Here is a 25,947-nt window from a genome sequence, read left to right on the forward strand (position 1 = left end):
AAGCAGTGGGAACAGTGGCTATGAGCCCAATCGGAGGCTCTGGGAAGGCAAGGGAATCAGAGGATGATCCAGCCCTTGGCCTAGGTCAGGGGTCAGGAGTCAGAGATGACACTAAATGCTCAGACATAAAGTCTCAGGAACAATGTTGACAGAAAGCAGGCAGAGTGAGGTTTTAATCCAGTTCAGTGCATACATCTGAAGGACCAAAGACGATGGTGATCTCTGACAGCTACAGCTCAGCTGCTCAGACTTCTGGGTGGCCCAAGAGGTCTAGGAAAGATGAGGCGAGCTGCCTCACCCAAACATCCACTCAATCTGCTAACTGGGCCTCCTCACAGATTGCTGCAGAGGGTCAGAAATGGTTGTAAGTCCTCATGATGCTAGGATGTCAAGGAAAAACCCAATACCAGCAGCATGAAGATGGTATGATACGGTCCTCCCACCCAAAGGTGAGAAAAATACACACTTTCACTCAGCCTAAACGAGGTCTTTATGGCAAGAACTAGTTTAGAATGCTTCTGATACAGGCATTGAGGCTAGCAAGCGTGGGAGTTCTAGGAAGCATGTCAGCCTACCATGGTAAATTGGCTCTATCTAGTGGTTTCCTGGGAAGGGTGGAGGGGACACAGCTGAACACCAGACACAGACCTGTCAACCACAGATAATGCCACTATCAACTAGAAAGTAGGCCATGTGTGGCCACAGTACGGCAGGTCTTAAAGAGTTCCCCGAATGGGCTACACTGGTTACTGACAATTTCTACTTTTGAGTTTACATACTACAGAGGGAGCCTGTGTTTAAGTACTGAAATTGTAAGTACTGGTGTTCTCCCCCTCCCTCCCTCGCTCCTTCCTCCCTCAGTTCAGGGCTAGGCGGGAAAGCAGACCCCACTCCCATCAGTACTCACTGCCTGGTGGACCTGCTCTTCAGTGGGCACCAAATGTCTGAGCACCAAATGTCTGGAGTCCATGGCATGCATGGACTGGAGGAAGCAGCAGGTTGGTGGCAGGGCTGATCAGAGAATGGGCCTGGATTTCAGTGGGCACTGGCCTGCAGCTCAGGCTTTCTCAGGGAGGTTGAGAGCTAGTTGTGGCCTAACAGGACAGCACAGAGGCAGAAAACTCACCTAAGCTAGGCTGGGAGTGGGGAGGGACAGAGACAGAACATGTCATTTTAAGCCTTCTAGCCACTGTAATAGCCTCTGGTTCTATCCTAACATTCCTCACCAATGGCCAGCAATGCACTGAGTAAGAGAGGCAGGATGCTAGGACACTCCTCAGTTTAGAAGGGCCCTGTCTCACACATGATGCAAAGAGGCTGGAGGGGAAACATACCCCATTGGTCATTTGAACACTTGCTTCACAGCCATTTCAGGAAGTTGTAGAAGCTTTAAGATGCAGGGCCTCGCTGGAGGCATGCTGGGTACAGAGACCTTTTAGAGTGACAGTCAGGTCCCTATTCTGCCATAGCTTCCACTGCAAAGGACAGAACTCTACCTTCTGTAGACCATATCCCCTCAAACTGTGTGAAGCGAAAGATACTCTTCTTCCCTTAAGTTAGCACTGTCAGGCGCCTTAGCCATTGCAAGGAAAGATGTAATAACTAAGACTGACGTCTACAGGGACAGTTGCAAATAGTCTACTGCTTGGCGGGCCACAGAACATCAATCAAGAGTCTCACTTGTCTAAGAGAAAAACTAGCAATGCTATATTGGAATGTGCAGGGTATGTCACCTGTCTCCTTTCTACCCCAAATTTCCTACAGTATATTTATATCCATTACAGAATATAACCAACAGGAAGGGGGTCAGCACAATGACTGCCCAGAATGTAAGGTAGTGACTGCATTTCTTTTTAATTTCTGGTTTTCAGAGACAAAATGTACTCGGACACTCACTCTGCTATCAAACCTGTGACCCACTCACCTCAGCCTGCTGAGCACTGGTTACAGGGATGTACCACCACACTTGGCTTTAACCTTAACCCCAGTCCCTTGTTATTCTTTAAGAGTCCCACTGTATAGCCCTGGCTGGCTTCAGACTCACAAAAATCCACCTTCTTCTGCTTCCTAAGTGCGGGGATTAAAGGCATGCACCTCCATAACTAGCTTTAACCTGTCTCTTGATGGGAACCAGGTACAGTAAATCTATCTGTTAAGAGTCCTATCCTCCTCCCAATGGTTTTGGCCCCACTATCAGTTACAAGTGAGCCTCTAACTTGCATAGATTACGTCCCCAGAGGATGCAGGCTATCCCCCATCCAGCCCACCCAGAAGGCAAGAGAGAGCAGTGACTAAGGCTAACCTCCTCACCCTTTCTCAGTCTCAGGTTCTTTTGTCCAGGAAACAGGAAAGGCCCTGGTGCTTCCCTACTCAGGTGTCTTGAGTGTTGTTTGGCCTGGGACATCTGAATGTGGGAGTGGGCTGTCTGGCAAATACACATACACACGGCTTTACCAAGAATGGGAAAGCTCTTGGGAAGAGTTTAATGAGGAAGGGACTTGCTGTGCAAGCATGAAGACCTGAACTCGGGTTCCCTAAAGCCAAGTAAAGCTGGACACAACAGTACACACATCTGTATCCCAGAGCTCCTGTGGCAAGATAGGAGGTGGACACAGGAGAATCTATGAAAACCCACAGGTCAGCTAGCAACAAAAAGACCCTGCTCAGACAAGGCTGAAGGTGAAGACCTGTCCTCTGATCTCCACCTGTGTGCCATGCACATTCACACCGGCACATCACACACCCACACCACATACAAAACAGAAATGGAAGCTTTCAGAATCTACAGCTAACTAGCCACAGTCTAGGAGTGGCAGCAGGGATGCCTCAGCCTGCCTATAATCACACTACAAACTTAGAAGCGAGGCTCTGTAGATTGCCACACAGGAGACCCAGGGATCCCAAGGGAGCTGGGCATATCCCAGGCTTAGATCAGTGCTCTCTGCCCAAAAAAGGCAGATTTCCCAAGAAGTCTGATATGATTCAGGCTAAAAGGAAAACATATTTGTGACATTCAGAATGCCAAGCCTTTCTCTGATAACCGTTCATTCACGAAGGCGGGGGCCGACATACTACACTAACATTGTGAACATGGCTTTCCCAAACAGGGAAATGTGTCATCACTGTGTGACAAGTGTCACAGAGCATCTTCAAAAGCTGCCTTATTTAATCCTCACAACTGCTGGGGTTTGGCGCTGGACCACTTCTCTCCTACAGGGCAAACAGAGGCCCAGAGAGGTAAGTAACTTCTCAAGGAACAATCTGGGGGGAAAGCAGAAGCATTAAGATGGAAGCTAAGCCGAGTCAAGGCTTCTCCAGGACCCAGAGTCTCAGGTCTTCCTGGACTGCCCTAGGCGATCAAAGCTGGCCCAATCTAGCACGTTAGGCTTCTTACCTCTTTCTTCTGTGGGCCCCGGAAGATCTTTACCACTTGGTCCTGCTTGAGCACTGAGCCCAGACAGCCTCTTCTCTGGAAAGAGCTTTCGAGAACCTTCCAGCAAACTTGTGGGCTCATTAAAGAAGTCCTGTGTTGAGCTGGAGTCTGACAGTGCCACAGCTGTGCTGTCCTGGCTTCGGTCTGAAGAAAGGAGGGGGAGAAGGCAGGAACATAAACTCACACCACCCCTGGCAGAGAAGGTCTACCAGGGCTAGATTCCCACACAGCCCAGGACTGTCCTACAGCAGAGCATTCTTAGCGCACCACTCTAACCCTGCTGAGCCCAACCTACCCAAGAGGCTGAGCCACTTACAAAAGGCACCAAACTCTATGGTCAACCTTCCGGAGTTTCTCCAAAGAGTAATCTGGCAAACTCAACAACTGGCTCCTGTGGGAAAAACCCCAATGTGCTTTGTATACTGTGGGGATATCCCTACTATGGCTGATTTCAAGTCACCAACATGCTGCAGGGAGGTATGCAGTTGAGAAGAGACAGACTGGTCTCCACTGAGTAGTGCTGCTGCCATACAGACTTAAAAGAAGGCCCAGTGGCCACAAAATAAAACAAAACGAACCAGCAACTATTTTTAGGCAGATGTACTTTCTAGAACAAAGAGTGTAGACTCCTTTGAGTCTTGGACACAAAGGCAGTTTGTACTCACTCCCTGGCTGTTCTTCTCAAGTGTCCACAGGCACTCTAGGAGGAAGACTAGAGGCAGGGCTAGGAGGAGTGTAGAGAATGCAGGCCTCGGGAGGAGGGAGAGCTTAAAAGATAGGAAGCTCGTCTGGACCCTTCATCCCTAAGGGACAAAACCTCCAGTTTTGGGGTCAGGCAGCAAACCTTGCTGCTTCCAGGATACAGGGCAAGGAAAAAGGAAGACTTTTTGATATAAAAAAAAAAGCAGGAAACCTACCACTAGGGAGGGACGGGGTCACTAAGAAAGCTGTACCGGAGATGCAGGGCCATAGAGCCTTCTTAATCAACAGAAGAAAGCTATACTTAACTCTGCCCCAGGACAGCCAGCAAGTACCCACTAGCAAAACAAGCAGAGCCGACTCTGCTGCAGGAAAGAGAAGCAAGCAGGGAGAGCCTGAAAGGCCGAAAGCAGAGAAAAGAGCTCGAAGGCTGAGCAAAGCCTCATCTGGAGAAAACACAAAGCTAGCAGCACAATGAAGGCAATCATAGCAACAACAGACTGCAGCCTTGCTTGGAGGCCCAAAAGCAGGACAGGTACATCTACTCCAGGAGTAAATATTATTTATTTCAGTTAGTTTCTGTGGTCCTACATGTGGTATCTAGCTAGTATTCACTATAAAATTATAAGACATATGCACATGCATTAAGAAACAAACAAAAACGCATACTGTAAAGAGGCAAAATAACAGAACTAGAATTGGAGATGATCACTGGCTATTTAAAATAGCAACGATTAATGTGATGCATAGCTATAATTAGGATGTTAAAGCTATAGTGGAAAATCTGCACACTACCCACGGACAGATGGTAAATTTCAGGAGTGAGCTGGAAATTATAAAGAAGAGTCAAATGTAGTTTCTAGAAATAAACAAACAGTAACGAGAAATGAGATGACGCTTCTGGCCAGGCTTCTCAGCAGACTTGACATAACAAGGATGAAGGATCAAAACTTAAACTAGAGGGCTGAGAAGACGGCTCAGAGCTTCAGAGGAAGCACTGAAATTCTTACATTGGACCTGAGTCTGGCTGCTAGCACCCACACAGTGGCTCAAACCCACCAGATCCAGGGGATCTAGCACTCTCTCTCGTCTCTGGGTATGGGGTGCTCACATACTGTGCATATTTATACATGCAAGCAAAATGTTCACACATGCAGAAAAAAATTAATTCTTGGTAAAACAAAACTTGAAATTAACTGAATATAAACAATCCAAATTGAAGGGGTGGGGTGGCAAAGCAGACCAGAGCACGTGAATGGCCTAACCACTACTCAGAATCTCAGAAATGAGAGAGGAGCATTTGTTCAGCATATGCAAAGCCCTGGGTTTACTCCCAGCACTGCAAGAATTAAAACACAGGATAACCAAGACTTTTCCAAAAATCATAAAACACAGAGGCATTAAGAACCTCAGAAAGCACACCCTCTACACATGATGGAGGGATCACACAAGGTCTGACACCGAAGGCCAGGCAGAACACTCACACACATTAAATAAATCAATAAATCTTTTTTAAGGTTAAGAAATTAAAACAACAACAACTTTTGATCAGAAAGCATGTACTAGATAATAGCTTAACATCGGGGCAGGAGGAGAAATCCAGATTTTTGAGTCAGTAAAAATAATTTTCTACAAGGTAAGAGTAAATGAAGACCTTTTTGAAATAATAAGTAAATTTATTATCAGTAAGTATGAGTCATGAAATGTTAAGGTAGAATGAATATGGACCCAGACAGAAAGCTGGACCTGTATAATAAAAGTGAGCTCTCTAGAACTGGCTGAGGTGATGATAAACTTTGTAAAAGGCCTTCTTCTACCAGGTGTGTGTGCTGCTGCTCAGCTGTAAGGCCAGCACTGATGAGGGAGAACACAAGACCTGGTGTCAAAACTAAACTAAACCTAAACTAAAGTAGCAGCAAAGCATGAAGCCTTCTAAAACACACAAAAGTAAAATGCATAAAAACCACAAGAAGCCGGAAGACCCTTACAGTGCTGTGAAGAAGTGCAGTGTCTTCAGGTTGGTGGTGACTAATGGTGTCACTGTTAGCCGGAAGGCACAAACCACATTTGTGCAATCAGTGAATAAGTGATAAAGTAGTTTGGGTATCTGAGGGTGAAGTAGGGATCTAGAGAGCCAAGTCCAAATTCACCCTGTCACTGACCAGCTATGCTGAGATGGGGCAGAGGCAGACACAGCCCCACTGTGGCCCTCCCAGTCCTCCTTCAGAACCTTAGACATCAAACACTGGTGACTGTATCAGCAGGTAATCCCAGGGGATTGTACAAGCTACTTGGTGGGAAAATGGGAAACAAGGTGGAATTGTTTACAAAAAGTAGAAAGCCCGGAGCCTGGCAGGGCAGACTGTCAGTGCTGAAATCCTGCTCCTTTGTTCGAGCCTGGAAAACCTAAAATCCATGCCACAGTGATTTGCACTTTGGTTCCCCTCTATGTAAAACTAAAGAACAGTGACCATTTCCAAAACTGTCATTATGATTACACAGGTCATTAAACACAGGTGCCTGTGCAATACCTGGCACCCATAAAAATGTCAGCCCAATTATCCATTCCTAATTGTTACAGAGACTAGGTACGATTTATCAGTAATGCCACACACTAACCATCAGACATTTTATTCTGAATAGTTTTGCTGAGCCACACTGCAGTGGGTTACGGGTGCCCTTTCTTAACCAGTGCCCAATCACTGACCTCAAGCCAAGAGAGAGACTTGCAGAGGAACACTGAGAACTAGCTCTGACCTCCAATACCTGCTCTGCTGCTCTGGCCATGAGACGGAGGTGTCAACACGTAGCACAGTAGAGACGGCTGTCAGGTCCACAGCCCAGTGAGTGATAGCTCCTAAGTTCAGCTGGCCAGATGTAATAAAAACAGAGGATTTGGGCCACAGAAGAGACCAAAGCTGGAATTGTCTTACTTGATAAAAAGCTCTTCCTTACTTTCAGGGTCAGGCATGGGGCTTCCTAAGTCCTGAGTGAGGGATAAAGGCCAGGCCTGCTACACTCAGAAGAAACTCCATCTTGGGTCTCCACTGTAAGGGACCACTGCTCCCTCTGCAGGACTGATAGCCCATTGCTGTCTCCGTAGAAAGAGAATATTGAGAAATGGTGACCATTATTAATTACACTTACAGTAATCATATAAAAAGTCAGTATAATGGATACATGGGGGAGAACCACAGCATTACAGAGGCCAGAGGACAATGCTTTCATCAGTCATCTCCTCCATCTACATGAGGACTCCAGGCACAGGCCTCAGGGAACAGGCTTGCTTAGCGAGTGCCTTTACCTGCTCTATCTTGCTAGCCCTTGTTGAAGAACTTTGAACTAAAGGGTCTTTGGTGCACATTCCAATCTCATATCTGCTACTGACATGCTAGACAAACATGGCTGAGTAAGTCTACTGCCTTAGGGCTCCCATTTCATGTTTCTTAACACAAGCATCCTTATTCCTGAACATGGGATCTCCACAGGCTCTACCCCCTCACACACGCTAATGACAGCATAATGACCTATCCCATCCCACAGCATTCGCACTGGCCTAGACAGAAACATGAATAGCTTGGGCAATGCCAGAGAGGCCTGAAAGTCTCCAGAAGATGGCAGCCATGCCCTTGCTGTTAGCATCCCCAAGAGAGCCAGGCCAGGGCCAGCTCATCTCAGGCAACAGGAAACACGCTGTGGGGACTGCAGACTGAGAAGCATAGCCAACCAACACTGAGCTTCAGGAAAGCATCCAGGCTTTGCCAGGATGATCTCACCACTGGCACAATGCCTCACTAGCTCACTGGCTCTCAAGCTGTTAGGCTCGCAGCCTAAAGGAATTGCCAGTTTGGTGGAATCCCAGCTGTGATCATTGTAAAAACAGAGGATTGACTTGAGCAAATGGGTATTTACTCCTAATGAGCTAATGCCTGCGCAATGCTTCAACACGAGGGGACCACGGATCCACAAGCAACATGGGGAAGACAGCCAGACTATAACGGGAATGCTGTGGGCAAGAAGAGATGATGGAACGGAGGGTTGTGCTCCACTGAAAAGCAACACCCCGCAGAGAGAACACTCTTAAGCCTCTTAAAATGCCATGAGAGGCACAGCAGCCACAGGGGAGGGGCCAGGCTGGACAGCCTGGGGATGCACTTCCCCAACCTCTCACATGCGTGAGAAGCTCTGAGAGCTGGCAGAGCTCAGGCTGCCACCGCTACTGAGGATGTTGTGGTAGCTCCAGTTCTCTCCTCAGGGATGAACACAGTATAAAGCAGCCCTAATAAAAGCACAGCTAATGGAGCCAGAATCACCACAGTCCTGTGGCAACACCTAAAGGTCACAGTGCTGGACAGTGCCGGGGGTTAAAGGTTGTACACAACAAAGACTAGGAAGCCGGAGCCAGCAGGGCAGGCTGCTGCCTGCTCGTGGGATGCTGGGGGCTTACATGTATTAGAAATAGAAGACGGCAATGGCCATCGACATAGGTCAGTAGATGTAGGCCAGTCATTAGGATTTCTATCTGGCATGCATAAAGCCCTAGGCTCAATTCTCAGCACCACATAAACTAGTAACTCCCATACCCACTAGGAGAGGCAAGAGCATCAGAAACTAGCCAAGTCATCCTTGGCTAGAAAGAGGGTAAGTATCTTCTCCTGTCCTGCTTCTTCCAAGACTAAAGGCATGAAAGACTTGTATTTTTTAAATTATGTGTAGAGGCCAGAGTGTTGAATCCCCTGAAGCTGGAGCTAGAGGAGGTTGTGAGCCATGTAACACGGGTGCTGAGGATTGATCTAAGTCCCCTGGAAGAAAGGCAAGTGCTCTTATTCTCTGAGCCATCTTCTCCAGGCCCAAGATTAGAAACTTTAAATTGCAACTTCTTTTCTCTTCATTGTATACATGTGAATGCAATGCGAGCATTGTGTGTACGTGGAAGGTCCCTCAGGCATAGTATGTGTCTTTTCCTAATGAGCCCTCCCTCTGTCTTGCTACCCCATCCCCCTCCTCCTTCTCCTCCTTTGCAGTAAGAACGTTACTACACAGCCCTGGGCCTTGGGATCCTCCTACTTCAGGCTCTTGATTTCTGGGATTGCAGGCAAGTGTCACCACACTCAGCAAAGGTGAATTTCTTCAAATAAGATACGTTAAGAGGTTGCAAAGTTCAGGATTTTGTTTTTCTCTGTTCCTGCAGGTCTGGTGAGTATGAAATGGTGGGTAAGATAATCCTGATTACAAAGTCCAAGAAGACACACATGGTTCCACATCAAGTACCCAACTGGCCAGAGGAAGCCAAGTTTCCCTTCTTTCAGAGCCATAGGGTAAAGACGAATGAAAAACTCTTAGAAGATACCCAGAAGCCTAGCCTGTGGTATACAACTATAATCCCTGCACTCAGGAAGCTAAGGCAGGAGCCAGCCTGCGCTACCTGTCAGGATCTGACTTTAAAATATAAATAGATAAGTAGGTTGCTGTAGTGTGCATGCATACAGAGCCTCCCCATCCCCTCTCCCAGGGAGCCATATCTTCTCTGGCACAGCTGACTGAGGACCTTGAGGAGGCAAACAGACAAAGATAAGAGAGAAAGTGTGCCAGGCACATTTCGCAATATGATAAAAGTACCCTCTTTCTGCGACCAGCTAATGAAGGATGGCTCAGGGGCTGGATGAAATCAGACAAACAACAGAGCCTAGTAGCTCTCCCACAACAGAAGGCCAGCCTTAGACTCTAAAGTCGGATCAGTTAGTTAGGAGTAACAAGGAAAACTGTGTGAAGCCTGGGGCAGCCTCTCCTCCTCCTCCTCCTCCTCCTCCTCCTCCTCCTCCTCCTCCTCCTCCTCCTCCTCCTCCTCCTCCTCCTCCTCCTCCAGAAGCCATGCCCTTGAGGCTTACCAGTGGGGCAGAAGGAAAAAAGATGCTACTGACCACACTGACTCCCAGAAGGCCCTCTGCAGAGTAGTCGTCTTAGCTCTTTAGGCCAGAAGTTGCACCAGAGACTTCTGGGAGAGCAGGGTCAGATTCCTTTTGGGTGGTATTCCCACACATCACTTTGAGCCTTTGGGGAGGACTTACCCTCCCTGGCCAGCACTACATCTGTTTTCTGGATAGCTGAATTCAGCTTTGTCTCAGCTTACACAGCACCTGGCCCAGGCACACTGATAAAACCAGGGAGTGTACAGCCGCATGGGGCTAGGGCACTGGCGCGAGCACACAGCTAAGAACTGAGCTTCAGTTCCACCTCTTCCACACAGCTGCCAGTGGGCACTGCAGACCTTTCCTGGGATCGTAGCTGAGGGTCCCAAGAGGCGGACACTGACACTCAAGAGGGCCTTGGCAGGACAAGGGTGGGTGTTTGGCTAATGTTACTAAAGCAGAGACTACTACCCTGCTTGCCTGCAGAGGGCCACATGTGGACAAAGGCGCAGGCAAGATTGCCTTGTCTGCCTCTGTTGCCTTGTCTCAGCCGTCTGCTCCATCTCTGAGGGGGTCCTGGAACACAAACTGCAGGTGCCCTGGACTTGAGACAGAGCAAGAAATCTACAGAAATCCTTTCTGATCGACCTAGCAAGAGACTGGCACATGAATGGGACCCCTAAGGACCACATACAGCCCACTTTAGCCCTGAGTCTCAGAAGCTAGGAGTGTATTCTTCTGAAGAAGCGGCCTGGTGGTCAACAGGAAAGAAGATCAGCACTAGCAAGTAGGCTGCAGGCAGGGCTTGATCTTTTCATTTACAATGTTCTTTTAAAGTTTTGCTTATATGGCAACTTTTCATTGGAATGAATACTTGGGGCAAGATTACATTATCTGATTCTCTGAATCACACCAAGGCACAGGCGCCACTCCAGCCTGCCCTCTCTGCATCCTGAGGGGGAGAAAGCTCAGCTGCCAGTCACCTGTTGATGAAGCCCTGGTACTCTCCACTTCCAGGGCAGGAGTCAAAGGATTCAGAGCCCACTACGAAGAGGGAAAAGGGCTGGCTTGGGGATAGAACGGCAGCCTGTCCCAACAGCTCTGAAAGGAGGTTCTCTTTTGAGTCTTTCTTCATCCAGGTTTCACCATGCTCAACACCACAGGATGCCCAGGCTGAGAGAGCTTCCTTGGGAGATGCGGGCTTCCAGGAGCTCCTTCAATGTGTTTGTGACACTTGCTCCAGCAGGAAGCCTTATAACAGCTCTTGTTTATTCCCTCAGGCTAGACCAAGGAATATGCAGGAAAGACTTGCCATCAGAGACTGCAATAACAGCTCTTGTTTATTCCCTCAGGCTAGACCAAGGAATATGCAGGAAAAGACTTGCCATCAGAGACTGCAATAACAGCTCTTGTTTATTCCCTCAGGCTAGACCAAGGAATATGCAGAAAAAGACTTGCCATCAGAGACAGCAGAGACTTTGACCAGCCAACCTAGAGAGATCAGAATGTCTGCCAACCAGAAAACAAGTTTCTAAAAACCACCAACTCAAGTAGAACCAACATTCTGAGAAATTTCCAACTAGGCAAAATCCATTCCAGCTGGTCTTTGCTAGTCAGCTACCAGGAAATGATGGGTCCACCAGGAATGGAGCTGGCCACAGGAAACATGGGTGCCAATAGCAGGCTGAGGAGACTGCAAAGGCACCAAGGAGAGACTCCAGAAGCATGAACACCTTGAGAGAGAAGCAGCAGCAGGTGGGCAGCAGGGCTTCACACCATGGGGAAACAGGCTGCATTCCTACCCTGTCAGCCAGCTTTCCTGGGTCAGTGAAGCAATGCCAGACACTTCAAGCTCCACTTTGCTCAGACAGTAGTGCCAGGAGTCTGGTAGTCACTGGGAATCAGTCTCTTTCACTCTAGCTCAGGTCAGGAGATATACCGGCCAGAGAGAATTCAACCTCTCTGAACTCAACTGCCAAGAACAGAGGACACCAGGACAGCGGGCAGCCTATGGCTATCTGGTGTATTTTCCGGGAAGGTTCTTCCAATTAAAGACAAGGAGAATCTGTGTGTCTGGAGCCAAGCAGGAGTCTGTGGCCCTGTCACTCTGCTGCTCTCCTGAGTCCTTTCCCCACAAAATCCCTTTGTGGCCACTCCAACACACTGCAGGGCTCTGTAACTCACATTGTCTTTGTGCCCACCCCCACCCCCAAGTCCCCCTCAGTGTCCTTAGACTGATGTAGTCATCCGAATGCACAGCCACCGTCTCAGGCGCCACCTAGGGGCATGCAGGCTCAACCACCGCAGCGCAGGGCACTCTCAGCGCGGTGCCCTCCTCCATGCCTAGCACACAGCGGGAGCTGTTTAACTGCCACCATCAGCACTGGCCTGAGAGAGGGTCTCAGAAAGGTTAAGAGGAAGAGTGGGCGCAGAAAGATGTCAGCTGAGTGTCCGGAACAGCATGCTCCCCTGGGAGTCTCTCCCACTTTGGGCAGGTCTGTTTACAGGAATATGGAGCTCCTACAGAAACAAACCCACCTGCCCTTCTCCCCAGGAGAGCAGGATGAAGACCAGGTTCAGGACCAACTGAAGAGTCACTGACAGTCGGGCACTGGGAACTACATAGGGCCCACTCAGAGTTTTGGCTACTGTACACAATCTGCAGTTTTATACTTGTCCTCATAAAGGGAATTTGGTATCTTGAGAGTCTGTTGCCTTTTTCTTGTTGTTTTAAGAACGAATGAACAAAAGCAATGGAAGTACAGGCCTGAACTACCTGCCAGGCAGGGAGGCAGGAGGACAGGGGAGAGGCTACCACTGCCTCTGCATCAGGCCAGAACTGGGCAACGGGCAGTTGGCAAAAGCCAAGCACAGCACATCAAACACACATTCTTGAAATCACAGGACTGGCAGACACGAAGGCGCTCCTGGTCACAGGGGAAGCAGGGAGCCGGACTGAGGGCTGAGCATGCGGTCTGCACTCTTCCCTGAAGCGAGCCGTGACAGTGCAAGCAGAGACAAAGCCTGGAGAACAGAGTGTGCTCAGGGTTAGGGGCAGCACGGGCAATGCTGGTGGAGGCAGTGAGTGAGCAGGTGAGCATGGAAACAAACAGCGCAGTGCCACAGTGACAGGATGCTGGGTGAGGATGGATGGCCGTGAAGAGGACATGCTACCTCAGCTTCCCTACACAGCACCCCTCTACAGCTCTGCCCATGCTGGCAGTGGGGCAAAGTGGACAATCCCCTGCAGCCACAGATACCAGCTCCCAAGATTCCTGCCATTCTTGTCCCCTCTGCCAATACAGACCACAGAACTTGGCTAAATATGGCCTTTTACCCCTAACCAAGGCAGGCCTCTAGGACATGCAATCTCACCTCTCCAGTGCTTACCTATGCTTCACCCACTCCTCAGCTAGGCAAGGCTACCTCCCCCGAGCTTACAGGGCTGCTCTGTGCATCTGGCATGTACTGCCAGAAGACCTGGATGGACTGGTTAAAGAATCCCAGAACATCCACAGGGCAAGTGCTTTGACCTCTGAGGCCCTTCCTGGCTTTGACATTCTCAAGTGACATGGAGTGTGACAGGCAGACAAAACAGTAAGGCTCTTCATTCAATAAAAATTGCTATAGACATATCCTGAAAATCAATTAGCCAGATCAAATGAAGGCAAAAGCCACTTAGGAATGGCCCTATTCCATGCACCCTTCATTGAGGCACCTCCAACCAGGACAGAAACATGGAACTATATCATCTGTAAAGTCAGCCTCACACCTGGCCTGGAAGAGACTTTAACCATACTCTCACTTCCACCCCAACAAGCAGGAAGCCTGACTGCTCTCAGTTTCGTTTCCTTTAGGGAAGTGAGGCCACTGACAAGCCTGATGGTGGCTGTGACAATGGAGACATGCTGCCATCCTGCATGTACCTGCCTGGAGCTTGAGACCAAGAGCATACAGTGCGTGCTGTGTGGAGAAGCCTAACTGTTCATACATGTACACATAGGCACACACCTGTACAACTCACATGTAGGGCAGAATGAGAGAGTTTGCCATTTGACATGCACACACAGCAATAACTGGGAGCCCCCTTAAAGTTTACAGAATACATGACACGTACTTCTCCCCGGAGACAGGGAGTCTCAATACGAAGCACATGGGCCAATTCCAGGAGATACACTGGAAGAAACTCCGTCTCAACTATCCCTCCCTCTCCCTTCCACCTCAGTTTGGTCAATCTGGGGTGGCCTTGTGACCTTGGTAAGAAGAGCTGGATATGATGGCTGACTACTGTGGCCTCAAGGGCCAATCATAAAACAAGTGTGAGTCTGCAAGAAGCGCCCAGCGCCCACCTTCAGTGCATGCAGCACAGTGGCCAAGTCAGGACAGGTCGGACAGTGAAGCTGGGTCTTATCCTAGGAAGGAGCTTCCTCTGTCCATAGCCTGATGAGTCACGTGGCAGTGCCTACACACCTGAGGCCATACTCTAGCTAGAGAGTTGGGGTAAAAAAAAAACCCAAGAATAATGGCATACCCCAGGACCTGGGCTTCCACCCTATGAGCTTCTAGTTCACGGATGACCTGAAGAACTACATCTAGAAGCGGCCAGGCTGTGCAAATCAACCAAGGCCTGTGTCAAAGGAAGCTGAGCATGTAATCGGTAGAGTCAGTTTGGAACTCAGAGGTCTCTCAACTCCAGGGTACTGCCCATGCCCTTCCATCTGACCTCAACTCCCTAGTCTAAGTGGTACCAGGCTAGAAGCACCCTAGTTATACTGGGAGGGAGCCTCGACTTAAGAGCAAGTATTAATACCCTGTCTTGGGTCAGCTCATGAAGCAGGAGTAGTGGTAAGTAGTATGATTTCAAGCTACCAGCAAATGCCTTACTTTGCAACCTGCTTGTTTCTGCCTAAGGTCTGGCCCTTTCCCTAGGAACCAGAAACTGATGAAAAGGATATCACATCTGAAGAGTACAACTAATTTAGGGCTCTATTAAATTTAGGGGTCTAACCATTTTCATATTACAGATACTTCTGTAGGCTGCAGAGGGTGAAGAGGCTGGGGGTTCTCAAAGTGCTATGCTCTCCATGTACTGGGCCTGGACAGAAATGAGGTATGGAAACCCAGTGGCTCCACAGTTAACATTTTGGAGCTACTGAAAGTCTATCTGAACTTCCTTGTTCTGCAAACTTCCAGAACAACTAACTATTAGTTAGCACCATACACTTACCTAGTGCCTGAACTCTGCAGCACTTCCCTAATAGCTCTATGCTCATACATGTGCCACATGGCTTAGCAAGCCCATCAGGGCCAAGTGATGCCATGGGCTCCTCTGAGGTACTCCTGTCTCCCTCCTTCCTGCTCCTAAAAGCATGATCAACCCTGTGGGTGGACAGGCAAGTCCGTGGTACCTGCAGTCTGAGCTGGTTGGAGGGGCTGCAAAGCTGGTACAGGTCCTCCCCAGTCCAGGAACACAGGGCAGGTAGATACATAACATGATGTGGAGGCTGCATCAGCACCAAGGGTATCTAGCAGAAACTCACAGCAAGGGTCTACTTCTACTGTGTCTGCTCAGTACCTTCAAAGGTCAATGGCTGGAACGGGGTGGGTCTCCCAAACAATATGAGTTAATAAAGAAGAGGAAGAGGCTCTTCCACAGAGAGATCTGCTGAGCTGGAGACAGGAGGAGCCAGGGGTTGGATCTTCTCATTTCTGCTCTAGAGAACTGTAAATACAGGGCCTTATCAAAGACACAGCCCACTGGGAGGTGGTGGAGACACAAGGCATGCATAGATCCTCAGTCTCTTTTTCAACATATATGATGCAGGACCAAACCAAATCTAGATGGATGCTCAAGTGTTCTCCCAGGAGATCACTGAAACACCAGCCCCAGAGGAGCAGAGGGGATCTAGCCACTGTGCCATGCTTCTCCAGGGCTTTTCTGAAATGGATCTCAACACAGCAATCTTGGAAGAGTCGCCCATGTTCCCCAGGAATCTGTATACAGGGCAGACCTCCGTGGAGCCAGGATAGCTCTGCCCCCTCAGCTCTCTACTAGACCTCCAAGTGAGAGCTACCATGGCACTCAGAGCACCCATCCTTCCCCTAAGAACCACCTGACATAGGAACGGCCCTGGCACCAATTCTACCCTACCCAGGAGTGTCACATCCCCATCCTGGAAGGCAGAGTAACAGCTCAGATGAGATGAGTGACATGGAGTGAGGGTGTCTTTAAGCACTATCACCAGCTCTCTGGGGTTCCACTTTAATGACCCTCTAAGTCCATCAGTTTGCTTATGCCAAGTACACTGTCACCAGCTTGTTACTGTACAGGTGAGACCATGGAAAGATTAAGCTATAGGCCAGCATGCAAGCCTCCTACTGTTAGTAAGAAATGTGACGGAATAGTCGCCACCTGCCTCATCCCACATGGAACAGCCTCTAGATGCCCAAGAGTGACAGACTTAGTGTTAGTTATGGCCTACCTACCACAGGACAGAGCCATGACAATGTGCTGCAGACAGGCGCAGGCCACATGGAGCTGACAGTGACAAGAATCACTCCAGGCAGCCTACAGGGCTTCCAAATGTCATTCAAAGATGCCAGCACCCCCATTTTTGCAGGTAGGAAAATGCAATCTCAAAAGGAAGCTGCTTCCGCCAGACCTGCTCCTTCCCTGCCTCCCACATGGACGTAGGCAGATGGCGACCTGAGCATGTCTTGGAAGCACAAGCACTGTGAATCCATGAGGTAAATGAGCAGCCGCAACATTGCCCGTGTCACCCCAGACCCAGCACCCCCCTCGCCAAAACAAAGCGACAAATGAAGTCGCTCAAAGCACCCTCCCCGTAGCTGGTGTGCCGCCCTTGGCACAGTAGGGAGAACAGGGACTATACCGTCCGGCGCCGCCTGCTGATGGGGTTTTTTACATTTGACGTAATCGTGGTCAATCGGAGTGGCTGTGTAAGGTGGGGATGTCAGACCTGGGCCAGAGGAGGAGGGAAGGGAGGCTCCGGGGCCCGGCAGTGTCCCAGCTGAAGAGTGGGAGTCCTCATCCACCAGGCAGGCCTTCTCCCTGTGGGGACAAAGCTGCACGTCAATGTCCACACTATGAGGAAAGAAATGTTCCTGTGGGTCAGCACCCTTCCCGGGCGGGGGCTGCTGCTCCACATACCTTGAGTGGTCCCTGTCTCGAGTGGCTAATGCACTAAGGAGGAAGGGCTTCCCCCATATCACCCTCACAGCCTCCAGCTTCTAAATGGATGCTGCCCAACTTCTCTGGCCAGGGGCTAACACGTTCTGGTTTCAGGCTCGGGAAATCTTGCAGGGGAAGTGTCAAACATATCCTTAGCATGCACACCAAGTCAGAGCCTTTCTGCAAGATATCTCAGCACAGCCAATCCTCCACAAATGAGCATCCACAAACAAGTACACACCAGCGCAGGCTTGCACAAGTACAACATTGGTAACGGGGAGGAGGGGGGAGTAGAACTATCCTTCCTGTTCATGTAACACTGGACATCTTCACTATGCAGCAAAGGTATGAGGCAGGGAAAAGGTCTAAACAGGTCAGCACAGATGGCGTCCCAGGCCCACTGCTGAAAGGTGAGCAATTAAACACCCTCAGTTGTTCTTTGTTGAAGTTTGAGGAGAATTTTATCAGAGTTTGAGAGAGGAAAAACAAACAGAACAGGAAAGTCACCCCATAAACCTCCACAACTGCCAGGAAGAGAGATGGAGAAGAGAGACAGCCCTGCCACTTGAGTCAGGGGCTGAGAAAGCGGGGAAGTTCAACAATGACTATGACAGACAGCTACACGGCACTGGACAAGGATGCATGCTTACACGCTGCCCAGTCAGCATTTGAAAGAAAATGGGACACTGAGTTACTCTTTCTCAGTTCCAACCCACAAAAGCAAGCACCCTACCCCGAGGGGCTCCTCCACAAGCAGTCGATGCCTTGCTTAGGTTTTCATTTATTTTGTTTTTAATTAAGGAACCCAGGGGACTGGGGGGCTGGGGGTAGGGTACCACAGTGGCTAAACACTTGCCTAACATACACAGGCTCCTGGGTTCCATCTTTTAGTAAGTACTACAAAAGCAAAATAAAGCTGCAACTGCACAGGTGCAAGCAAGTACATACAAATCCACAAGAAAAGAAATTAAACTGAATAAAGGCCAATTCTGGTGTCAAGAGATTTGTTACAATTTAAGTCTAAGTATGTATGTCTGATTTCCTTAATTACAATGTATTCACATATTTATACAAGTTTTTCAGGGCAGAGTGGTGATTAGTAAAAACTTCTCTGTACCCTGGAAACCTCTAAAACTAGAGAACACCTATGTCTACTTGCCAAGCACACTGTACCAAGCTAAGTCACCTATGACCCAGGTGCTCATCTCTCCCACAGCAGACAACACTGCTCGTGCAGAGTCCAGCACTGCTCACTGGAGGCACAGGTTACATGACAGTTCTCGGGGACAGGGCCTGGGAGCAGCTTACTCTGCTGAGGTCTGCACAATCCTCAGCCAAGTGAGGCCTCAGAGATGGGAGACGCTAAACCCAGCATCAGGGTAGAAACAACAAAGAAAACTGTGTCTGGGACACAAAGACAACTTATGTTAGAGGACAAGTAATTAGACCCCAAGCAACTGAGGAGATGGTGCCACAGTCCAACTCCCTGAGAACAGAGACCTGCTCTCCCGGGCACTGAAGGAAGAGCCTCATTGGTCACTCAGCTGGAGTCCTCGGAAGAGGAAATAGGATAACCTAATCTTCTAGTATGTTCTGCACAGGACAAGGCTCTGTTCTACTGGAGCAGGAGGGAGAGGCTGTCTTCTCCCCAGGACTCCCTCCTGAAGGAAGGGCAGCACCAGCCAATGCCACAGAGTTGAGGGTAACAACAGACACCCTCCCACACATTGAACAGAAGTAGCTCAGCTCCACAGAGACTCTGAGTTCCAGTTTATCCAGTAGCCCTCCTCCAAACACTACCCAAGAGCAAAATGAGCCACCCAGGGCCCCTGTAAGCGGCTACTCACTTTTCTGAAGCTTTGGGCGTATTCTTCTCCTCGCCCCTGGCAAAAGGTCCTTCTGCTGCCTCCTTCATAAAGCTGACCAGGACCTCTGCACCAACCCCAGAGTCAGGTTTGCCCAGGAGCTTCAGGATGGACGCATGGAGCCGGAAGTACACCTACAACAATACCTCTGGCATAATAGAACAGCCTCTCCAAATTAAGGCCTGTCCCACAGGTGAAGCAGCCATGCTAGAGGCAGGCTGCTACCCTGGGAGACAAGCTACCACACATTGCCTGTCTTTTTAGCTTTTAACACCCTACCACAACTAAGCACAGAAAGTTAAGATGGATACTGTCAGCATTCTAATTAAACATGTACCCACTCATCCAAGCACATGATGGTGGGATAATGAGCGTGACAGCCAGCGGGCACTGCCTCAAGACATAGCCCACACTAGACTCAATCTTTCTATTCAGCTGAGGATGGTCTGGACCTCCTGACCCGTGCCTCAACTTCCCAAATGCAGTATTTTTTTGTTTGTTCACAAGATTGGCAAGTCTTAAAAGGAGGGTCTTAGAAGGGGGAGGGAACCAACATGCTCACCGGTGTCATTCCCTAGCGTGATTGGATGCCATGGTCAAAACTATAGATAGTCTACACCACCATCTTTAAACTTCAGCACCTGGAAGCACTCCTGAGCGCTCCCTGATACAAGACTAGGGGTGTGTACTTCCTCACAGTATTCCTGCAAAGCAGCCCCAGAGGCCAAGCCCATGAAGAGGCTTTTCAGGTAAGCAAGTGCTCTGAGCAACTGGGAAGCATGGGGCAGGCAGCAAAGTTCACCACACTTTCTACTACATCGTGCCCAAGGGAAGGGTGAGCTACAAAAGCCTACACCTGTACTCCTGCCAACACAGTGATGGCAAGAACAGCTAGGTCTCCAGGAACACAGCCGGACCATTAGGACAGATGACGGCGTAGGGGTGACCAGGGTCATTGGGGACTTTCATGCCTTATATGCTTGGGAATTTTATGACTCTCTTAAAACAAACAAACAAATGAATACATTTAATTTGGGGTGGGGTGCGGAGGGGGGAAGAAACAGAAAAATAACAATAAACAGATACTGCCTAAATTCCAAGTGCTTAGCTTTACGGGGCTGGCTGAGGGCCAGTGCTTGAGGCCTCTGAGAAGATAAAGCAATCGAGTTCAGGGTCTTGGGAAGCTTTGAACTCTGGGCTGAGTGGAGCAGCTCTTGATTTCCACTCAGGTTCCTTATTTGCACACCTCTAAGGATGCTGGTCAGGACTGTTGCAAACAGCAGTGCAACCTTCATCAAACCTATTCTCAAAACCATAAAAAGTGAATCCTGACAACAAAGCACTGCTCTAGTTTTGAGCAGCAGTGGAAAAAACAAAACAGAACACAGCATTTGTTATCAAGAGCAGCCCACTCTTGCCTTGGCCTAACCCGCTAAGCTGCGAGGCCCAGGCCCAGGCTGAGGCCTCACTTTGCCTATCTGCACCCAGGAACACAACAGACCAGACAACAGGTCTGAGTGGCTGTGTGGCTATGGATGCTGCACTGTAGTATCCGTGAGAACAGGTATGCTGCAGAGGAAGGCTGCTTCCTCTGACAAAGGAAAACAACATGCCCATTCTCTCCGAAAGGACCGCAAGCAGTCTTTGGGAAAGAAAGACCAGGCTGCTTTCTTCTGGGTAAGCGCAAAGCTGCTAAGCACAGCCATGTTACCAGTGGGGTTGCAAGGGAATCACTGGGGACTGTGAGTGAGCTCCAGTCCCAGGAGACAGAGCGGGTGGACCCTCCTGCCCCGACATCCTACCCTGGACCTGCAGGGTTACCTCCAGGGCTTCCATGGCCAGCTCAGGTGGGTTGTGGTAGTGAATCTTCTTCGGGTACCGGGCAGCCTCCTCGTGTAAGTAGTGGCCAGCCTGCCGGTAGTGCAGCAGGTACACAGTTGGCGGCTGCTGCTGCTTCTCAGCCACCTTGCCCAGCATGTAGTGAATGAGCCACTCCTCCTCATCACCATCGCCCTCACAGCGGGCTGCAGACGTGAAACAGTGCCTGGCTGTCTCCAGCATGCTGTCTCGCCGATCCTCCATCTATAACAAGATCACAAGTCTGCAGACCGGCCTTAGGCACAAAGCCTGCACCTGCTCAGGGACTATGCTTCTCTTGGATGAAGCCGGCTGGCTTGTTCACCTGAACCCCAGAACTGTTGCCAACATTTCACAGGTGTAGAAATGAAGTATGGAACTTGGGAGTCCCTTAAAAGCATGCCAGGTGCAGAGCTGGACTTGGATCAGGTCATTTCTCGTTAACTCAAAGGTCCTTTCTTTTAGCTTCTTTCTGTAGCACCTTAACGGTATGAGTTTATGAAGTTCCTATTGATCTCTTTCTAGGGTTCCCAACTATAACCTGCATGGCCGTGGTAAGGACTGGTGTCCCTCAGCCACACAGGTTACAACTGGAAGGAGGTTAAGGAGGAAGAAGGCTGATACAACTATGCCTCATTGATCTCAAAAAACCAGGCATCCTTTACAGCGTAAAGCCCCAGTGCAGGGAATGAGCACCTTGCTCCCACACGCTCAGTGGGACATGCAAGCAGAGGGATTCTGTCATACTGCCTCGAAAACGAGGCCCTACAGCCAGTCTATTTAAGGGAAAGGCAGCTGCTTAAATGTAGTTCTTCTGCTTGCACTGCTTAATAGCTGTGTGGCTCTGTCACTGTCCCTAGTTTTGCTAAGTTCAGCGGGAACAATATCCCACTCAGGAGGAAGAGGGACAGTGGTCAGAAGCTATGCCATTTGACTCCATTCTGGCTTGTCACCCTCTGACAGAATGGATACCCTTACTCACAGCCTTTCAGCCTCCCTGTGTATTGAGTGCCTGTGCTGGCATCCTGGCTGACATCTCCCAGTGCTGCTTGGGAGAAGGAATGGGTCGTTTTCATATGTAGCATGAAACACAGAAACAATGTCAAGTCACCCCCTCCGAGTCACTTGGTTAGGAAGTTCTGGTCCCCAATTCTTTCTCCATGCCTTAAATCCAACATCATAGGAATATTTCCACTTCCCCATACCATCTCTGGCAAGTTTGCAGGCAAAAGCTAAAGACCACAGCAGTTCAGATATGGCAAACAGGTGCAACAGCCTAGTTCTCAGACATAGTAAAAAAAAACACAGCTTAAGCAACCCGGGGACTGTATCCTAGAAATCTGCCTCCCCAGGGGTGGAAGGAGCCCAGGGAACACAGGGCAGCCCTGCAGGGCAGTATGCACCCCAGATACTGAGGCCAAACCTCTCCCTTCCTCCAGGTCAGGAGATGTCAAGTTTGCCCTCTACCTGCAGGAGCTGGACAAATAAAGCTCTGCAAAAGGTCCTCTCGGTTCTCGGAACAAGTCTTCCCTCACGGGGAGGGACTACCTCACCTCAGTGTGTCTACCTGGAGGATAATTGTGTCCCTACTGTTATAAGGCCACCCAATGAAGCAATAAGGGGTTTCTGTATGGTCGGCTATAACAAAGTTGAGTTCACATTTAAAAGGATTGTATTGGAGCCGTAGAAAGTGACCCGAGTAGAGATCTACAGCACAGGCTGAGGGAAAAGGGAAGCCAGACACTGCATTTAGTACACTGGCATCCAGGATGAAAGGAAAAGTCCAACAGGCAAATCCTCCTAGACTTTTCTAAATGTACACACCACTTGTGTGTAAAAAGGCTTTGTTTCCTTGTACAGTCTAGAAAGATAAATAACAACTTCTTAAAGGAGGTGATGCTTAGATGAGAGGCAATGCAGGCACTTCTCCACTCTGTTCTTGTCAGGACAAGGCCCTGCACAGCACTTGATATCTGCCCTGTTAGCAGTGGGCTGGGACCTCTAAGGACACTTCTCACACATACTCTCTGCTTCTGGGCTCAAGCCTATCCCTATGATGTCACATCTAAACTACTGAAGAAAAAAATAAATTTAAAAAAATAATAAAGGAAAACATAATGCCCACCCAGGAGCTTGCAAAAGCACAGCTTCTGTCTGCAGGTCCCTGGTACGTCCTTTTAACAAGCTCCACGCCTACCCAAAAGACCCAGCCAAGTATGGAGCCCCTATTCTCACTTATCTATAGAGTTCATACAGTCTGCACACTGAGGAAGAAAAACATGGGGACCAAACTGCTTTGAGTCTAGAAGCCAGAGACGAGCTACTAAGCTGAGGGCGAGGTGCCCGAGCACAGATGAGGACAGCAGCAGTGCCTTGAGGCCTCACACAACAGCAGGGAAGCCCAGGGTCGTGCTGCCCCTCAAGTGTGCAAACTCTGAGCCTTTATGCTCCAGAACTCACAGTGAGCACAGCTGACCATTACCTGCCAAGAGAATACCCCTGAAAGGCACAGAGGATTCAGAGAGTCCCAGGGCAAGGGAGGTCGCTCCCAAGTAGCTTTGGAAACGTAGCTTTCTAAAATGCATGCTGCAAAGGTGAAAGGTGTGTGTTACAGAATCCTACAACCGACAGAAAGCTGAGCTCTCCAAGAGTCAACTTCAGCTCTGCTCACAAAGAAGAGCACATTCTTGAACTGTCAAGTTCTAGTGACACAAGATTCAGGAGGCATTTTCACGACTAATTTTTTCATAAGGCCCAATGACATCTTTTATTCACTATTGATTACAGTAACTCAGTCCTCATTAAGTGGGTTCACTTCATGACTCTCTCGGAGCCGAGGTTCTCAAACAGTAGCCTTGTGTTCAGGGCAGACTGTTAAGGATGCAGCTCAGATATAAAACTGGCAACCTCTAGTGGAGAAGTCTACTGCTGCATTCTTCCTCAGCTTTTGCAGTATCATCTGCCAAGTTCAGAGGCTCTGCAGGCCAGTGTCTTACTCTGCAGGGTCCTAGAGGCAGTAGGGACCTCAGCACACTGTCAGCTCCCCATCAAGGCAACAACGCTTCAGAGGAGGGCAGTGGCGAGTGCAGAGGGTCTCTTCCAGCCACCCAGCAGTGTCAACAGTGTCGGCAGTGCCATCATCTTGCCTGGGGTTTTCATCACAGATGATCAGTGCAAAACCTGAAACCAAGTACTATCTACCTGACTGGTCAGCTCCTTCAACCTTCTTCCTCAGAGATCTTCCTGAGCTCCAACCTCTTACTGCCCCGCTGGCCTGCATGGTGTGGGGATGTAGCTCTACAGCAGTCTGTGCTCACCAGGTCTGATCTCTAGCAGCCTCCACCTGCTGCTAAGAAATCCGAAAGCATGTCGGAGCGATCCCTTCACTTGCATCTGAAGGAACCAGTGATGCTCTACAGAGCAGAGCTGTAGGTCAGACCTGCATCCTGCCGAGAGGAACACCACACATGGCAACTGAAAACCCTAATGCCAGGCCAAGCATATTACCGCGGCCCCCACGTCCTTCTCTGGAAACAGGGAATCGGTGCCTACTTCAGATGGTCTTATCCCTTCTTCACTACTCAACTCCGTTCAAACTGATGACCAGTCAGGCAGGTCATAAGAGTCTACCTCTGAAATTGTTGTCAATGGACTAGGTGCCCAACGACCAAGAAACAACAACATTCCTGCAGGAAAACAGTTCACATGTCCCAGAGAGCTGGTGTGTCAGAACAAAGAGCAGCAGGGACCTAGGCCAGCCTATTTAGACAGACAATGGCAGGCCCTCTGTAGCACCCTCCTCACCTGCTGCACAAGCTCCGGGGGCAGCTCACTTCTCCACTGCTTCAGCTGACGGGATGCGAAAGAGTGTAAGGCATAGGACATGGTACCATACTCAATCCACAAGGACAAATTAGAGCTGTCAATCTCAAGGGCCCTCCGGAAGCAGTTGAGAACAGGTGTGGCATGTTTCCAGATGGGCCCATCACTCTTCAGCTCATTTGAGTTCAGCTTGTCCTGAATTCGGCTGGCCCGGGCCAGAGCCATTCCCGCCCAGGAGTCAAACCTAGGGTAGTGAGAAAAGCAACAGCTACCAACATTGCTGACCTGAAGGATGGACGGCAGACACTACAGCTTGACAGAGAGTCCGGCAGATACTACAGCCTGACAGACAGTCGGCAGACACTATGGAAGCAGAGCTAATGCTGCCCCTCCTATACACCATCAGTTCAGCCCACCACACCTTAAAACTGGCGTGCGGAACTCTCTGATCACCCCAGGAGATGGCAAAGGCAGAAGCAGCCAGGGAAACCCAGAGGTGCTTTTACTACCCTCCAACACGCTCGCGTGACACCGTGCAAGAGAGAAGCAGGAAAGACACCAAAGACACGCTGGTGCAGAGGACAGCAAGCATGGGAGAGCTTTCTCAGAGGAGCCTTTCTTCCTCAGTGGCCTGGGAGTTCTTCCCAGCTCAGCTCGGGTTACTCTGGAGAAGGGGACAGGGAGAAGGGCTAAAGGGGAAGATTCTTCTTTACCAGGGCCAACTTTACAACAGGGACTTCTTTTCAATAGCTACCAGTTCTAGGAGAAGCTGCCCTCACTTTGAGGAAAGGAGACATGTGACTGTGCCTATGTGTCTACATAAGAACCACATCCTCCATACACAGCAACCACAGCAGAAAAGCATCACTGTGAAAGCTAAGAAGCAGGCTGGAGGGCTGGCAAGATGGCTCAGTGGGTAAGAGCACTGACTGCTCTTCCAGAGGTCCATAGTTCAATTCCTAGCAACCACATGGTGGCTCACAACCATCTATAATGAGATCTGACTCCCTCTTCTGGTGCACAGTGTATTTATGTATAATAATAAATGACTCTTTGGGCTGGAACAAGCAGGGACTGAGTGAACAGGGCTGACTGGAGCAAGTCGGGTTGACTGGAGCAAGTTGAGAACCTAAAATAAAATTCAATCCCCAACAACCACATGAAGGTTCA

General features: G+C 49.4%; 1 protein-coding gene and 1 long non-coding RNA gene across 12 annotated transcripts in view; one reads left to right on the forward strand and one right to left on the reverse strand.

Annotated features, from left to right (window-relative positions):
- Cabin1 (calcineurin binding protein 1) overlaps nucleotides 1-25,947 on the reverse strand; it is a 118,248-nt gene that overhangs the window by 50,409 nt on the left and 41,892 nt on the right. For 5 of the 9 annotated variants that reach the window (XR_001779404.2, NM_172549.3, XM_006513019.4 and 2 more), the window contains 5 exons: nucleotides 24,760-25,021; nucleotides 20,920-21,180; nucleotides 19,081-19,232; nucleotides 16,935-17,113; nucleotides 3,395-3,577 (listed from right to left, as the gene is read on the reverse strand). Coding sequence is in view for 5 of the 9 variants with exons in the window: in NM_172549.3 (NP_766137.2) it covers nucleotides 3,395-3,577; nucleotides 16,935-17,113; nucleotides 19,081-19,232; nucleotides 20,920-21,180; nucleotides 24,760-25,021 (1,037 nt within the window). In the remaining 4 variants the exon portion in view is untranslated. Of the gene's footprint in view, nucleotides 1-3,394; nucleotides 3,578-15,616; nucleotides 15,764-16,934; nucleotides 17,114-19,080; nucleotides 21,181-24,759; nucleotides 25,022-25,947 lie in introns of those variants that run through there. The other 4 variants (XR_380334.4, XR_001779405.2, XM_006513020.4 and 1 more) reach the window with 4 other exon arrangements.
- On the forward strand, nucleotides 620-12,745 carry Gm40696. Of its 3 annotated transcripts, XR_871835.3 has the most exons (3): nucleotides 620-812; nucleotides 1,872-3,237; nucleotides 11,322-12,745. It is a non-coding gene; the product is annotated as a predicted gene, 40696 (long non-coding RNA). The 3 variants fall into 3 exon arrangements; XR_003949010.1 differs by having other exon boundaries at nucleotides 3,108-12,745; XR_003949009.1 differs by having other exon boundaries at nucleotides 623-812; nucleotides 1,872-12,745.

This window comes from Mus musculus, chromosome 10 (genome assembly GCF_000001635.26).
Source record: "Mus musculus strain C57BL/6J chromosome 10, GRCm38.p6 C57BL/6J".
In the NCBI taxonomy this organism is placed as follows: Eukaryota; Metazoa; Chordata; class Mammalia; order Rodentia; family Muridae; genus Mus; species Mus musculus.